General features: G+C 50.8%; 1 protein-coding gene across 2 annotated transcripts; it reads left to right on the top strand.

Moving 5' to 3' along the window:
• The first annotated feature begins 1,818 nt into the window (after positions 1–1,818).
• On the top strand, positions 1,819–16,556 carry UBE2L6 (ubiquitin conjugating enzyme E2 L6). Of its 2 annotated transcripts, XM_078433497.2 has the most exons (4): positions 1,821–1,953; positions 6,368–6,463; positions 13,809–13,995; positions 15,802–16,556. In XM_078433497.2, the coding sequence occupies exons 1-4, from the start codon at positions 1,927–1,929 to the stop codon at positions 15,951–15,953; spliced, it is 462 nt and encodes a 153-aa protein (XP_078289623.1). In that variant the 5' UTR covers positions 1,821–1,926; the 3' UTR covers positions 15,954–16,556. The 2 variants fall into 2 exon arrangements, with proteins under 2 accessions (XP_078289624.1, XP_078289623.1); XM_078433498.2 differs by lacking the exon at positions 6,368–6,463 and having other exon boundaries at positions 1,819–1,953.
• The last annotated feature ends 924 nt before the right edge of the window (positions 16,557–17,480 follow it).

Below are 17,480 nucleotides of genomic sequence, written 5' to 3' on the forward strand. Positions count from 1 at the left end.
GAATCTACTCCTGAAATCATTGTTGCACTATATACTAATTTGGGTGTAAATTTTAAAAAATAAAAAACAAAATTAGAATAAATACATAAAAATAAATAAATAAAAGGGGCTGCATTCTTTCTCTCTAAATAGCCTGAGAGCTCCTCAAGGGCAGGAACCCCACTTTTTGAAGATTTTATTTCTATTTATTTTATTTTAGAGAGAGAGCAGGGGAGAGGGGCAGAGGGAGAGAATCTTAAGCATGCTCCATGCTCAACATGGAGAACGATACGGGGCAGGATCCCATGACCCTGGGATCCTCACTTGAGCTGAAATCAAGAGTGGGAGCTCAACTGACTGAGCCACCCAGGCGCCCCTTAAGATTTTGTTTCTAAGTAATCTCTATACCCAACATGGGGCTTGAACTCACAACTCCAGGATCAAGAGTCACATGCTTCATGGGCAGAGCCAGCCAGGCGGCCCAAGGACCTCACTTTCTCATCAGGGTATCTCCTGAAGGCTGTGCCTGGCACTCAGTAGTAAATGCTTATTAACAAAGATGCATGACCAGAGGTGGGTTCAAATACCTTTGTATTTGGAGGAAACTGAAACATCTTCCAGTTTCCTATTCATTTCTGGCACATAGAAGATGCCCGGTTAGTTTCTTGAATTGAATTAAACAGAATTAATCATTCTGCAAATACATCCCGCGTCTGAGCGGAGAAGTTACTTGGTGCTAACAGATTTAGATAAAAACCATGTGGGATACAGACCTCAGAACTCAAAATGTGCTCAAAATACGCCGATTGCCTTCCTCATTTGGACTTTTGAAAAAAGTCGGTGGGCGTGAGGAATAGGTCCTCCTCCCAAGCAGTCCAAATTTACTAGGTGATTCTTCCCCAGATGCTGCTCCGTGCTTGAGGGCTGCTATTTCACGGTGGCCTCAGCCTCGGGCTAAGGGAAGGGTGTCTGCCCTGGCACCGAGCGGTGGAGACCCCAGGCGGAAGCGGGGGGAGGGCCCGTTTGTCACGGACCGGTGGTAGTATAGGGAGGCCGAGCGGCCTCCTACTGGAGGCTCGCTCTTGAAGTCCATCTTAGGGCTCCCTCCACCGAACTGTTCCCCAAATCAGCACAGAGTAGGCCCTCACAAAACATTAAACCTAATCAAGGGCCAAACGAATTGTGAACGGAACCCCAACAGCGCGAGGACTGGGTCCGCCAGCGCCCCCTTGCGGTGCTCTGCACCAAGCCGCCACCTGGGAGAAGCGTCCCCGCGGTCCCATCGGTGAACGCTGGACACCACAAAGGACCCGAGCTGCCAGGGAAGGGGGCCCCTGGAGGGGATGTCGTCCGCGCCACGCGCCACCCCCCACCCATTTTTAGAGACGGACACTGGGCCCAGGGCGGGGAAGTAGGTCGTCCAGAAGGCCCCGGGAATGCGCTCCAGCGGCTCAGGGCGGCGGTCTGACGGCGGAGGTCTCGGGCGACCTGCGACCGGGCTGCGCTGGCACCTCAAGCAGTCCGTGCTGACTCACGTAAAGGGTGTCCCGGCGGCGGCATGGAAGCGCCGGTGGGGATGCCGGGCCACGCGCGACCTCCAGCGGCGGAGCTACATCTAGAACCCGGATGGACGCACCGGCGCCGCGCCCCCGGGGGCTCGCCGCCCGGTGCACGGCGCCCCCCAGCGGGCACGAGGGACAAGCAACGCCGCGCGCTCCCGGGATCGCCGCGCCCCCGGCCGCGCGCGCGCGCGGGTCCCGGGAGCCCAGCCCTCCGCGCGGGCAGGCGGGAACCCGAGTCCTCTGCGCCGCGGGGGCGTGGCTGGGGGGGGGCGTGGCGCTGGGGGCGTGGCTGGGGGCGGTGCGCTCCGAGTCCGCTAGCCTGCCGAGGTCCAGTTGCTGCGCTCGGAAGCCCCCGCGCCCGGAAGCCCCCACGCTCGGTCCCGAGATGTCTGCCAGCAAGCGGGTGGCGAAGGTAAGGAGGTCGGGCGACCCCTCTCTCGCGGCTCCTCTCGCCTCCCGTGACCTGCTCCTTGCATCCCTCCCCCGGCTTTCCGAGCGCGGTTATTTGCCCCTATTACCGCCGCTTGGCCGGGAGGAGGAGCAGGTCTTCGAGAGGGGCAGGAGATGGAGTCTGAGGAAGCGGGGGCGTATGGAGCGGAGCTGTCCCTGGCGCCTTGGGCTGCGCTGGGGATGCGGATGGTTCCTCCCGAATTGGTTTCGGTTTCTTTTCTCCTACAAGAAACTTGTGATAATAATTGCTTGCTTGTCACTGAGGTGCTGGAAAGGTTCCAGGAGCCAGGCGCTCTGCTGGAGTGGAGGGGGTTAGGGACAGAGATAACCAGAACAAGGTCTTTGCCTTGGAGTAGCTCATGCCCTGCCCTTAATTGGGTACCTATGTTTCTAGAGTCCTGACCAGTATGGGGTGTTGAGTAGGAATCGGGAACAAAGTTCCCTGGGTATTCTCGGGGGGAAAAGATGCCAAGGCGCAGCTGGCAGGTGTCCCGGAGTAGGTGGTGCGCACTCATTCCTTCTACAAATGTTGTCGAATGCCTGTTATGTGCTGGCTCCTGTTCTAGGAAGTAGGGAAGCAGAGATGAGCAAAAATCCCCCCTCCCTTTGAGCTTTCTTTCCAGTTAGGGACACAATTTGAAATGAGGTCTGGAAAGATGGGAAGGGTCAAACTCCCCAGGATGTGGGAAAACCCAGGGTGTTTGAAGGGGTGTAGCCGGGAGGTGGGCACAGGTGGGGAAGGAAGAGAGGTCAGGTGAAATGGGTCTGACATGCCCCAGACTTTGAATCTCTTGGAAGTGCCCTTCCAGTATGCAGAGTGGGAGGAGGGTTAAGGGGGTGAAGAGGGCTGCCTTCTCCTCTCCGCCTTTGAGAGTTAGAGAGTCTCAGGTTGGAACACAGAGCAGGCTCAATCCAGAAGAACTGAAATCCGGAGATTGGCAACAAAGCGGGGCAAAGGGTCTCTCTAGCCAAGTGGGAAAGAACTAGGAGCCGGTATTTATCACACTGGCACCACTAAGTGCCTGGCCATTTACGTTAGCTCATCAGATTCTCACAGCAACCCTGTGAGAGAAGCCGTATACCCCCATTTTACAGATGAGGAAGTGGAGGCTCAGAGAGAATAACTCGATTGTCCAGGGTCACCCAGTAAGGAGTGATGGGACTGGGATAGGAGTCCAGGTTGGTAGGGCTCCAACCTGCACGCCCTTCCAGTGGCCTCTTTACTTTTATTTTCTATTTCTCTGAGTCAGGTGATTTCCTAATAGGCCTCAAGAAAGAGCTGAGTGTCCTAGGTTCGGTTTCACATCCTCAGGCTTGCAGAATCTTTTGGCAGAACTCATTTATAACAGAAAAGTCCCAAGGGGCACCTGGGTGGCTCAGTTGGTCGAGCATCCAACTTTGGCTCAGGTCACGATCTCGCGGTTCGTGAGTTTGAGCCTGATGTCGGGCTCTTTGCCGACAGCTCAGAGCCTGGATCCTGCTTTGGATTCTGTGTCTCCCTCTCTCTCTGCTCCTCCCCCACTCATGCTCTGTCTCTCTCTGTCTCTCAAAAATAAATAAACATTTAAAAATTAAAAAAAAAAAAAAGAAATGAAATGTCCTAAATGATCTCAGTTATAGTAAAGTCAGGAAAGTGTCCATTCCACAGCTTCTCTATTTGACCTAGAACTACATTCTTGCCAAAGAGTCATAGATGATCCTGGAGCTAGGACTCATGGTAGCAAATATGGAGTGAAAAATAAATGAGGGGTCAGAAGCGCCTGGGTGGCTCAGTTGGTTAAGCACCTGACTTTGGCTTAGGTCATAATCTCAGGGCTCGTGAATTTGAGCCCTATGTCAAGCTCTGTGCTGACAGCTCAGAGCCTGGAGCCTGCTTCAGAGTCTGTATCTCCCTCTCTCTCTGCCCCTTCCCCTGCTTGCACTCTGTCTCACTCTCAAAAATAAGTAAACATTAAAAAAAAATTAAAAAAAAATTTTTTTTTTAACGTTTATTTATTTTTGAGACAGAGAGAAACAGAGCATGAACGGGGGAGGGGCAGAGAGAGGGAGACACAGAATCAGAAGCAGGCTCCAGGCTCTGAGCCGTCAGCCCAGAGCCTGACGCGGGGCTTGAACTCACGGAGTGCGAGATCGTGACCTGAGCCGAAGTCAGATGCTTAACCGACTGAGCCACCCAGGCGCCCCCCCAAAAAATTTTAATATTATAAATGAGGGGTCAGAGACTGTGCAGAAGGCACAAGAAGCAGTTTTTTGTTATGAATAGAGAGTATGGGCTAGCTAAGAGATAGGAGATGGGGCCAGGGTTGTGTTTATATGTTGGGGGTTCAGAGAAAGTTCATGTGGTCCACAGTATGAAAAGCCCCTCCCAAACTGTGAACTGGTTTTGAGCAACCTTTGTTTATACCACAGTTTCCCAGCCTCGTTACTGTTGACATCTGGGGCTGGCTAATTCTTTGTAAGATGTTTGTCGGCATCCCTGGCCTCAACCCACTAGATGCTGGCATCACTCCCCCAATGTGTGACAACCAGAAATGTTCTAGGGGTGCCTGGTGGCTCATTCGGTTAAGCGTTCCGACTCTTGATCTCAGCTCAGGTCTTTTTTTTTTTTTTTAATTTATTTTTAAGAGAGAGAGAGCGAGCGAGCACAAGTGCACATGTGCATGAGCGGGGGAGGGGCAGGAGAGGGGGAGAGAGAGAATCCCAAGCAGGCTCCGCGATGCCAACACAGAGCCTGACCAGGGTCTCCATCCCATGAACCATCAGATCATGGCCCCAACCAAAATCAAGAGTCATGGGGCGCCTGGGTGGCTCAGTCGGTTGAGCGTCCGACTTCGGCCCAGGTCACGATCTCACGGTTCGTGAGTTTGAGCCCTGCGTCAGGCTCTGGGCTGATGGCTCAGAGCCTGGAGCCTGCTTCCGATTCTGTGTCTCCCTCTCTCTCTGCCCCTCCCCCATTCATGCTCTGTCTCTCTCTGTCTCAAAAATAAATAAACATTAAAAAAAAAAAAATCAAGAGTCAGATGCTTAACTGACTGAGCCACCCAGGTGCCCCATCAGCTCAGGTCTTGAGCTCAGAGTCATGAGTTCAAGCCCTGCATTGGGCTCTGCACTGGCTGTGAAGCCTACTTTAAAAAAAAAAAAAAAAAAAAAGCCTAGCCATTGCCTAGTGTCCGCTGGGGGTGTGGGATCAAACTGCCCCCAGTTGAAAACCAATGGTTTATACCCATTTGCTGTTCCAGAGGCATATGACCTTGCCCTTGAATGTCTTCTTATCTGTTATTGTTATTGTTTTGTTTTCAAAGAAAAAAAAAGTCTGTTGACCTCCGAAGAGGAGACGGGTTCCTTGGTCGATGTGTTTGAGAAGTTCTGCATGCTGTGGGTGCACAGCTTGGAGATTTGTGATGCACAATAGCACATTGAAGTCTCTGGGAAGTCCTGCAGTAAAGGAATCTGTTTAGCTTTGTGCTTTCCGATGTACTTGACCGTGGAACCCTTTTCCATCAATAACTATTGAGCTTGCATGGAACACACTGTATCTTTGCTCTGACCCGGCCTCTGCCTTGGTGCCTGTCCCCTTCCCTGCATGGCCTGGCACAGTGGCGCCCTCTGTGAAACCTTCCCGCTCCCCTGTCCTCTTCCCTATTATGTGTCCGTACCCGTTATTCACATAGTCACATTCACCTTTCTGCCATCACTCCAGCAAAGTTCTCGAGGGCTGGGCCCTTCTTACTCAAGTGTCATTAGAGGATGCTCTGTTAAGGGCTATAGGGAGAATCCGCTGATGTCCGGGTATCTGGGCTACCTCTCTAGGGGATGGGGTGAGTCACTCCTTGTCCCCTTGTTTCTCTGCGTGATGTGTTTCTCTGCTGCAGTCTGCCTGAACCATCTTCCTTCCCCAGGCCTGGTCTGGAGGACTTTGTCTTTGCTGTCCACTCTGAGCACTGTAAGGGCCTGTCGTCATGCCAGACACGCAGTGCATGCCGTGAGAAGAAGGGAGGGAGGGAGGGAGGGAGAGAGTTAGGACCTTTCAGGAAGACAGCAAGATGACAGAGGTCAGGTGGTATCTTGGTTTCAGGAGGAAAGGCTCTGAAGAGAGTTTACTCCCAAGTGGTAACATCTGGAAGCAGCGATCTGCACCTTCCTCCCACCCAGTACCTACAGAGCTTGGTGAGCCTGAAGTTGGATAAGTCACTTAAAGCACATAGCGCTGTGCCTGACACATTCTGAGTGCTCAGTAGTTGAGGGCTCTGACTTCGCCGGCTTCTGCCTCTGAGGGTGTCCTTTTTGAAACTTGGGACAGCTCACTGCTGGGACAGGGAGGTGGGGGGCTGAAGTAGGGGAGACCGGCAAGCTGCTCACTGATGCATCCCCTGCAGGAGCTGGAGAGTCTCCAGGCAAAGCTTCCCCAGTACCTACGGAACCTGTTCAGCCATGATGCCGATGTCCTGGTGTGGCACGCCCTCCTCCTGCCTGTAAGTGTCGCCGGGGATCATGGCCTTTGATTAGGGTGACAGGCCAAAGCCATGGGCAGGGAGGCTGAGGACTGGGTGAGAACTTCCCCTGTCGTGGAGTCCTTTTTGTAACTGGAGGTCAGTCGTTGGTAGAGGAGGTCTCTGGACTGATTGCTTCTGAGGTCAGAGCAGACCGATGAAGAGGTTAAAAGATTTTTGGATCTGGTAGGAGAGCCTGTCCTCAAACCGGTAGTCACCATGCCCACCAAGAAGCTACAACAGACAAACAGCATCAGAAGAAGAAAGAAAAGATCTCTTGGATCTCTGTCGGAGGCTGGGGATAAAGTTTCTGTTCGTAGTTGGTAGAATTTGCTCCTCCAAACCCAAAATGTATTTTGTTTTCTTTTATTTATTTTTTTTTTTTAAAGTTTTTTTTTTTCAACGTTTATTTATTTATTTTTGGGACAGAGAGAGACAGAGCATGAACGGGGGAGGGGCAGAGAGAGAGGGAGACACAGAATCGGAAACAGGCTCCAGGCTCCGAGCCATCAGCCCAGAGCCTGACGCGGGGCTCGAACTCACGGACCGCGAGATCGTGACCTGGCTGAAGTCGGACGCTTAACCGACTGCGCCACCCAGGCGCCCCTATTTTGTTTTCTTTTAAAGGTCATACTCCTGGGGTGCCGGGGTGGCTCAGTTGGTTGAGTGTCCGACTCTTGATTTCGGCTCAGGGCATGATCTCACGGTTTGTGGGTTTGAGCCTCACACAGGACTCTCTGCTGACAGTGCGGAGCCTGCTTGGGCTTCTCTATCTCTCCCTCTCTCTCTGCCCCTCCTCTACGCACACTCTCTATCTCCAAATAAATAAGTAAATTTTAAAAAAATTAATGTTTTTTTAAAATTGATAGTCTTTTTAAAAAATTTTGTTTAATGTGTATTTATTTTTGAGAGAGGGAGAGAGAGCATGAGTGGGCGGGGGGAGGAGAGAGAGACGGAGACACAGAATCCGAAGCAGCGTCCAGGCTCTGAGCTTCAGCACGGAGCCCGACGCGGGGCTCGAACTCACAAACCACGAGATCATGACCTGAGCCAAAGTTGGATGCTTAACCAACTGAGCCACCCAGGCGTCCCCCAAAAATAAATTTAAAGATCGTATTTCAGACAACTATTTCTTTTTTATTCTAGCATAGTTAACCTACAGTGGTATATTATTTCCAGATGTACAATAATATAATGACCGGACAACTGTTGTTACATATGGCGACGTAGATAACTCATCTTTACCATTCTGATTTGTCTCCATTTATTAGATCTCTCTCAGTAAAATCTCCCCCTGAAAATAATATTCTAGTGGACCAATCTGCATGCAGGATTTCTCTTTTATTATTAATAGACTGAAGATCTTTTCTATGGGAGAGTCATCTATACACCTTTAGTTACATGGACATAAAAATTAAAACAGTGAAACTTGTCATTAGCTCTTTGGAAGATAAAAAGAACCATTCATTTGATTATTTAGGATTTGGTCTTTTTACCGACAGTGCAATGGCCTGGATTGTGCCCTCTTCTCTTTCAACCGGCCTGTAGTCCTGAAAAATAGGGAAAGGCTTGACTTGGGGCAACATACGAACTTTGGTCGTGTCCAGTGGGCTGCTAGGTTGAAGCAATCCGTTTACCTGGCTTGGAGTGAGGACAGCTGCTCTGGGCCTCAGGGGCCAGAGGAAGAAGGTGCTAGAAGGTGCTCCAGGGACTGATTAGATGCCCCAGGGAGGCTAGCTCTGAGGTGGATGAGAGTATAGGTGGAGGAGGGGTGAGAAGGCAGAAGGTGGGCGACAGGGACACCTGGGGGACGTCACATTTCAGAGAATACTGTGAAATCACAGTCGGCAAGACAAGGTGGGGCGTCTTCTGGTCTGAGCACAATTCCAGCGTGTGGAGGGGTGTCTCTGCCCCACCTCCAAGCAATTCTTAGGACACCAGCTGGGTGTCCTACTATTAAAAACAATATTTTTAGAATTTTTAAAATGTTTTATTTATTTTTGAGAGAGAGAGACAGATTATGAGCAGGGGAGGGGCAGAGAGAGAGGGAGACAGAAGCACGGAGCCCGATACAGGGCTCGAACCTGTGAACCATGAGATCATGACCTGAGCCGAAGTTGGACGCTTCACCAACTGAGCCACCCAGGCGCCCTCCCAAAAACATGTTTTAATGCTTATTTATTTAGAGAGAGGCAGAGAGTGCGAACAGGGGAGGAACAGAGAGAAGGAGAGAGAATCCCAAGCAAGTCCCGCACTGCAAGCACAGAGCCCAACTTGGAGCTTGAACCCACCAACCATGAGATCATGACCTGAGCTGAAATCAAGAGTCGGATGCTTAACCAGCTGAGCCACCCAGGTGCCCCTGGATGTCCTGTGTCCTACTATTTAACTCACTTCTGACTCCATCTACCCTGGAGATAGCATCGGATCCCACAGATTAAAGGCTGGGTTCCACATGACTGTCCCTTCTACACACCCTCCCCCTCCTCCCCTCAGATGTCAGTCCCAAGTCCCGGTTGCTTCTGACTGAATGGTTATAAATCAGAGGCTCCCATGACCCCTTCTTCAGGTTCACTTAATTTGCTAGGGCGGCTCACAGAACTCAGAAGCATTTTACTTGCTAGATTGCCAGTGCAAGATGGGGGAAGGGTGCGGGGCTTCCGTGCCCTCTCTGGACACGCCATCTCCCCAAGCCAACACGCGTTCACCAGCCCAGAAGCTCTCTGAAGAGGCTTTATTTCGTAAGCATGATTGATTAAATCTTTGGCCTTTGGTGACTGAACTCTAGCCCTTCTCCCCTCCAACCCTCTAACACCCTGGTTGGTTCCCCCAACTATAGCCCCCCTCCTTAGGTGCTTCCAAAGCTACCTCATTAACATAACAAAAGACATTTTTGTCACTCTCAACACTTGGGATTGGGGGACCAAAGGCTGATGCAGAACAGCCAGCTAAGGGGGCCCAGAGGTGCCTGATGAAGCCGTAAAGGAGGAATGGTTGGAGGGCAGGGGAAGGAGAACCCAGACAGGTCTGTGGGATGAGCTGACAGATTGTCCCTTAAAAGCTCAGTCTCCGTATACATGCTCACCAAGGTGGCCCCACTTGTCACCTCTTATCACGGAAGCTGACAGCGGGATGAGCTTTTGAAAGCTAATAGTAAGAGTTGCCATTCATTACCCACTGTGGACCGAGCCCTGTTTCCAGGGCATTGCCTGAGCAGTCGTACTGAGCCCTCTCAACCGCTCCGTGAGGAAGACTGACATCTTTTTAGGGTTGGGGAAATGGAGCCTGAGGCGGTTGAGGAACTTGTCACACAGAATGAGGTGGCAGGATACTGACTTTTCTATGATTTACTAATGGCTAAAATAGGATCACTTTTGAGGTTGGAAAAAAAAATTCTAGGGCTCTTAGGATATTGATGCAGAACAAAATAAGTTTATGATTAGCTTCCAATTATCAGTGCTGCCAAAATGACATAATAGTAGTATAATATAATAGTATTAATATAATGTAATATAAAATATAATAATATAATTATAATATAATATAATATAATATAATATAATATAATATAATAGTAGATGCTGATAGTGGTGAGTTTTCATAATACTTTATCCAATGGCAGTTTTGTTGAGACTAAAGTTCAGTTCTCCACAGCTTCAGCAAAGAAGCCCCCTTCCAGTGAGACAGTTGGCCAACACCTACACCAACTCTTCTCTAAGCACTTAGCAATGAATTTTTTTTGTAAAAAAAAAAAAAAAAAAAAAAAGAATAAGGTGGCAGAGCTGGAAGAATAGCCGAGTGCTTTTTTTAAGCCCCAAACTCAGGGGCACCTGGGTGGCTCAGTTGGCTAAGTACCTGACTCTTGATCTTGGCTTGGGTCATGATCCCACAGTTGGTGAGATCGAGCCTCACATGGGGGTCTGCGCTGACAGTGGGGAGCCTGCTTGGGATTCTCTCTCTCTCTCCTCTCTCTCTGACTTTCACTCTCTCTCTCTCTCAAATAAAGTAAACTTAAAAAAAAAATAATGAAAAATAAACCGAAAGCTTAGAAGGAAATCAGACTTTCTCAGCTGACCCTAAGGTATAGTATGAAAGCCCTCGGGGTGGCCCAGCTTCTTCATTTTACAGATGAGGATCCCGATTCCTGGAGGAGCTCAAAGCCACATGGTGGGCTTGAGGCAGAGCTGGGGTGGGCTCCCAGGGCCCTCAAGTCCAAGGCTCCTCTGTTAAGACCCAGGAAGCCCAGCATGCAACCCTGCAGACAGGACACATGGACATTCTCCCGTCCTTTTCTGAGGCCTCATGCTCGGCTCTGTCTCCACTGCACAGGCCTTGGTCTCTTATCATCAAGAATGAAAAGCTGAGCCATTTTCCTTACCTGCCCTATACAGTTGCCCCATCTCTTATCTCAGACACACCCAAGACCCCTATGGCTCCCCTTTGCCCTCTGCTAAGAGGAGTTCTCTTAAGACTTTGACTGTGGGCTTACATCCATATGTCCTTGTCCTGTCTTCTCAGTAACGAAGGCTCTGAAAGGATCTGGAGCTTTAGAAGCAGCCGGAAGCCCCTGGACTCTGTGCTGGGGTCACCCGAGTTCTGGGGCTCCCCCCTTCTAGGGGTGTAGACTAGTGCTCACATGTGGAGACATAGAGTTGGCAATTCTGGGTTCCCCTCCAGCACTCCACTGGGGCCCTGGGCAAGTTACAAGACATTGAACTTGAGCTTCCTCATCTGAAAATGTAGATGCTAATAGTGGTGAGTTTTCATAATACCTGCTGTATTACCTACTGACACACAGATAGTGCTTTCCATGTGCTGTTCTAAGCCCTTAACATAAATTAACTCATTTAGTTGTCACATAAGCTGTATGAAGAAGCCTATTATTGTCATAGGGAAGCACAGAGGTTAAGTTACTTGCCTAAGGTCACACAGCTAGAGTGGCAGAGCCAATATTCATACCGTGGCTCCAAAGTCCATGGAACCCCTGCCCTCTGCTGCATGGACTAATGTTTGTCAAGCTCTTAACACAAGGTGGCACAGAATAGGCACCCAGGAAAGTTTTTCAGGTTGCTCGAAGTCCGGAGGGTCTTCTACTGGCCCCTGGCTACCCCTGACCCCCAGTCACTCCAGCCCCCGAGTTCTTTCTTTCTGTAAAATTTTTTTTTTATGGTAAAGTACACAATAACAATATTTACCCTTTTTATGTTTACAGTTCAGGGGCACTAACCCCATTGCATTGTTGTGCAACTGTCCCCATCACCCACCTCCAGAACGTTTTCATCTTCCCCTTCCGAAACTCTGTACCCATGAAACACTGACTCCCCATTCCCTCTCCCCCTGCCCCGCCCCATCACCTGGCATCTCATTTTCTATTTTATGGCTGTGAATCTGACTATTCTGGGTACCTCACGTAAGTGGAGTCATACAGTGTTTGTTCTTTTTTCTCTAGCTTGTTTCACTTAGCATAATGTCTTCAAAGTTCATCCATGTTGGGGCACACGTCAGACTTTCATTCCTTTTTAAGGGTGAATAATATTCCATTGTACATGTATGCCACATTTTGTTTCTGCATTCATCCATCAGTGAGTATTTGGGTTGTTAGCATGGATCCCATGCTAATTCTGTGTTTGGATTTTTTTTTAAATTTTTTAATCCATTTGAGAGAGAAAGACAGAGCATGAGGAGGGGAGGGACAGAGAGAGAGGGAGACACAGGATCCGAAGCAGGCTGCAGGCTCTGAGCCTGACTCGGGGCTCGAACCCACGAACCATGAGATCATGACCTGAGCCGAAGTTGGATGCTTAACCGACTGAGCCACCCAGGCGCCCCCTCTATGTTTAGATTTTTGAGGAATTGCCATACGTTTTTCCACAGTGGCCGCACCATTTTACATTCCCAAGCCCCTGACTTCTTATGATCCCCTCATTTTCTCCATTCCGCCCCCCCCAGTAATGATTTCTCCTATGCTTCATTCTTCTATTGCATTCTTCTTTTGCAACATGAAGACGTTGAAGCTGAGATGGCCATTTGTGGCATCATGGACGGACCTTGAAGGCATTATGCTAAGTGAAATGAGTCAGGCAGAGAAAGACAAATTCTTTTTTTTTTTTAATTTTTTTTTTTCAACGTTTTTTATTTATTTTTGGGACAGAGAGAGACAGAGCATGAACGGGGGAGGGGCAGAGAGAGAGGGAGACACAGAATCGGAAACAGGCTCCAGGCTCCGAGCCATCAGCCCAGAGCCTGACGCGGGGCTCGAACTCACGGACCGCGAGATCGTGACCTGGCTGAAGTCGGACGCTTAACCGACTGCGCCACCCAGGCGCCCCGAGAAAGACAAATTCTATATGAACTCATCTATAGATGGAATTTTTAAAAGTTTATTTATTTATTTGTTTATTTTTTTTAACGTTCATTTATTTTTGAGACAGAGAGAGGCAGAGCATGAACAGAGGAGGGAAAGAGAGAGAGGGAGACACAGAATCCGAAACAGGCTCCAGGTTCCGAGCTGTCAGCACAGAGCCCAACGCGGGGCTCGAACTCACGGACCGTGAGATCATGACCTGAGCCGAAGTCGGACGCTTAACCGACCGAGCCACCCAGGCGCCCCTGTTTGTTTGTTTAGAGAGCAGGGGAAGGGCAGAGAGAGAGGGAGAGAGGGAGAGAGGGAGAGAGAGAGAGAGAGAGAGAGAGAGAGAATCCCAAGCAGGCTCTGCACTGTCAGCACAGAGCAGGATGCGGGGCTCAAACTCATGAACCATGCAGTCATGACCTGAGGCGAAACCAAGAGTTGGATGCTTAACCGACTGAGCCACCCGGGCGCCCCATCTTTTCTTTTTAATTGTATCTGTGTGAGAAGACAGACGTTCGCTGAGCCCATGGTGGTAGTCATTTTACCATCCACTTACACCATCGTGTTTGTCGATTCTTTTTCAGTAGAAATGGACAGAAATTGATTATCCATTGAAAAAAAAAGAGCTGAGATAGTCCTAGTCAAACGTGACCCCGTTTTCGAACGAGGAAGCTGAGGCCCAAAGGTGGGAGGTGGCTGGCCCACAGTTGTTGCACAGGAAGAGCCAGGGTGGGACTTTTGTGACTCCCAGGCCAGTGTTCTTTTGTGACTCCACTCATCCGCGGCTCAGTTGCCCAGTGAGTACAGGAGCCACCCGTGTCCGTTCATGGTCCCACCTGGGCGTGCCACAGAGGACTCCTCGGAGTCCAGGGGCGAGGCCGGGAGAGGGGCCGCCAGACCAAGGCCCCGGGAGGAAAACAGGCTTTTCAGAGCAGACGTGTGCTGGAACAGAGCTTCACCCCTTCTCTTGCGCAGGAGAAGCCACCCTACAACCTCAAGGCTTTCCACCTGCGCATCAACTTCCCTGAGGACTATCCGTTCAAGCCCCCTACGGTGACATTCACCACCAGGATCTACCACCCCAACGTGGGCCACAATGGAGAGGTTTGCCTGCCCATCATCAGCAAGGAGAACTGGAGTCCTTACACCAAGACCTGCCAAGGTGGGGCTGGGCCTCGCCTAACGGGAGGGTCTGATCCTGGAGGAGAGGTGATGGGACTGATTTTGAATCCGAAAACGCCCCAAAGAGGGGAGATAAAAATGGCGGGTCTCAGCTGAGCCTGTCTTCAGATAGAAGGGACGCGTCCTCAGATCCTGGGCCTGCTGACCTGGTCCTGCCTCGGCTTTCTACCTGGGCAGGTGGGACAGAGCAGCGTGGCCACGGGTCTGGGAGGGACGGGCTCTGTTGCTCTGTCTGCAGACCTTGCCGAGGTCTGCTCCTTCGCAGGCTCAGAGCCCTAAATGACAGTTGAGGGGATTGGCCCAGTAATGGCAGTACATGTGGATTAAACGCTTTCTGCCCTGTGCTAGGAGCTTCACACACTACCTTCATCCAGTCCCCCAGCAGCCCCATGCGGAGTGCTCGCATTGCCCATTGCATAGATGAGCACCGTGAGGCCTGTGGTAAGTGAAGCACTGGCCTGTGGTCGTCCCGCTGGCAAGTGGCAGAGCTGGGACTCACAGCCGGGCTTGGCTGACTCTAGACCAGCACTACCCCGCAGAACTTTCTGTAGTGATGGAAATGATCCATGGCTGCCCTGTCCACTTCCCTAGCCTCTGCGACAGGTGGCGATGGAGCACCTGAAGTGTGGTCCTGCGACTGACCTGAATTCCTGATTGCAGTTCATTTTAATTCCTTTCAATTTAGAGATCTGCATGTGGCTAGTGGCTACCATATTGGACAGTGCATTTCTATAGAGTCCGTGAACGTCATCGGTGCGTGAACCAACTCAGGAATTCTTTTCTTTTGTTTTTTTAGTGTTTATTTAAAATTTTTTTTTAACATTTATTCATTTTTGAGAGACAGAAACAGAACATGAGTGGGGGAGGGGCAGAGAGAGAGGGAGACACAGAATCTGAAGCAGGCTCCAGGCTCTGAGCTGTCAGCACAGAGCCCGACGCGGGGCTCGAACCCACGAACCGTGAGATCACAACCAGAGCCGAAGTTGGACGGTTAACCAGCTGAGCCACTCAGGTGCCCCTGGACCAGCTCAGGAGTTCTTAGCCTTAGAAACAAGGTCCCGGGGGGCGGGGGGTGGGGAGGAGGAGTGGTTCTTGGGTGAGCTTAGGGGGTCTGTGCAGCACTCTTAACTTAGAACTGCATGTTGGCGCGTATTCACATGTGCATGTGCCTCGAGAGATGGCCCACCGCCTTCTCCTGGTTCCCAGAGCCATCCCAGAGCCATGTGAAAGGTTAGGAGCCACGGGGCAATAGCACTTTACAGTCTGGAGCCTCAGAACCCCTTTTCCCAAATAAAAGTTGATTTATTTGGAATCCTTTTTTAAAAAAAATTTTTTATTTCATTTATTTTGAGAGAGAAAGAGAGCAAGCAGAGGAGAGGCAGAGAGAGAGGGAGAGAGAGAATCCCAAGCGGGCGACATACGGTCAGCGTGGAGCCCGACTTAGGGCTATTTGGAATCTTAATATCAAACAGAAAAACAGGGTGGCTCTTGTTGGAAACAGAAACCCCATTTATCTCATTGACCTCCACGATGAGACGTTTCTATGAAGCCATGGAACATGGTTTGAAAAGCACTGACATAGCCAGACAGGGCTTTAGGCACCGTCAGTGAGGAATGAAGGGCTTTTAACTTGGTTGTAATGTCATCATCCTAAGAAATCAACCTCCTTGGGGTCCCCCATGGAGTGAGCATGGAGGTGCCAGGGGATCTGGGAGGGGGCTGCCATCGCCTCCTTCCCAGGATTTTTCTCTCCGTCCTGATGTCCTGACCTGGCTTCTCTCCCCAGTCTTGGAGGCCCTCAACGTGCTGGTGAACAGACCAGACCTGGGGCAGCCGGTCCGGTTGGAGCTCGCAGACCTACTGAAGCAAGATCCGGAGCTGTTCCACAGGGAGGCCAGGGAGTTCACCCTCAAGTATGGAGTCGACCGGCCCTCCTAACTGGTTCTGACCCCTCTCTTTGACGGATCCTCTCTGTGTGACGGGCGGACATTTCATGGAAGCTGTGGGGGGCTGGAGAGGGGGGGGGTGCAGCTGGAGCCTCATTTGTTCCATGTTTTCCTTCTTAGGTAGCTAGTCATTAGCCTGTGTGTGTGTGTGAGCGTGTGTGTGTGAGTGTGTGTGTGTGTGTGTGGGTGTGTGGCATGGACCCATTCCCACGTTCACCTGGCCACAGTGTGCTTTTCCTGCTCTTTCTCTGCCCCAGAGGCAGACGAGTTCACGTTTGTGCAATTACAGGCCAGCTCTCCAGGGCTCCGTGGTCTCACAGACACAGGTCGCCTTCAGGCCAGCTGGCAGGAAATGAGCCCAGGAGCCGCCTCACATCCCCCTAGGGCCCAGGCAGAGGGGCAGGGGGGATGTGAGGAGTATGGAGGGGGGGCAGGGCACTTGGAGAGAATCATATTTACACTTGAGTGATTTGTTTATTGAGTGTTTGAAGTCAGCCAGACTGCTAATAGGTACTTCATGTCTAGATTTATGCGCGAAACCTTTCCTTTTCCCCTGATGAATCATGAAGTGAAGAATCTAATCTCTATCCAGAAATCTGACTATGTGGTTTTTTTTATAGTGTGATATTTTTTAATGTTTATTTTTGAGAGGCGGGGAGGGGCAGAGGGAGAAGGTGACAGAGATCTGAGGCTCTGTGCTGACAGCAGAGAGCCCGAAGTGGGGCTTTGAACTCACAAACTGTGACATTGTGACCTGGCCCGAAGTCAGGCGCTTAACTGACTGAGCTGCCCAGGCGTCCCTCAGGCGTCCCTGACTATATGGTTTGTGTTTTTAAAATTTCTTTAATTTGAGACAGAGAGAGAGTGAGAGAGAGAATGGAGGAGATGCAGAGAGAGAGGGACAGAGGATCTGAAACGGGCTCTGCACGGACAGCAGAGAGCCCAATGCAGGGCTTGAACTCACGAACTGCAAGATCACAACCTGAACCAAAGTCGGATGCTCAACCGACTGAGCCACTCAGGCGCCCCACATGCAATCCCATTAGGTTACCAGTTTCTGGGGGCCAGGCTTCAGCCTGGGAGGAAGCCCTCCAGCTTCCAGTCCGGGATGACCACAGAAACCATCTGCTTGTCCAGCCGTTAAAGTCACAGATGAATTTGGAGACCGGCTGAGTGTTTATTGAGAGGATGGTGTGGTTTCCTCAGGAGAAGGTGAGGCTGAGGGTTAGCTCCATGTACGAGAAAAGGTGTGGCCCTGTTCCCCAGAACTGGTGGCTCTCTGGGCTTTGAGCTTCACGTAACCCCAAACACTGTGGGCAAAGCTGGCCATGAGGGACTAGGCTGTCAACATGCTCCCACTTTACAGATGAGGCAACTGAGGCCCAGAGTGCTTCAGTGGGTTCCTGGGTCCGCTCTGCCAATCAGGGCAGAGTCCACACCTCCTGCCGCAGTGCCAAACCGGCTGGATTTCGTTTGTGTTTTTCACGAGCTGTTCTCATCCACACACAAAGCTCCAAAA

Source organism: Panthera onca, chromosome D1 (genome assembly GCF_046562875.1).
Source record: "Panthera onca isolate mPanOnc1 chromosome D1, mPanOnc1 haplotype 2, whole genome shotgun sequence".
Lineage (NCBI taxonomy): Eukaryota > Metazoa > Chordata > Mammalia > Carnivora > Felidae > Panthera > Panthera onca.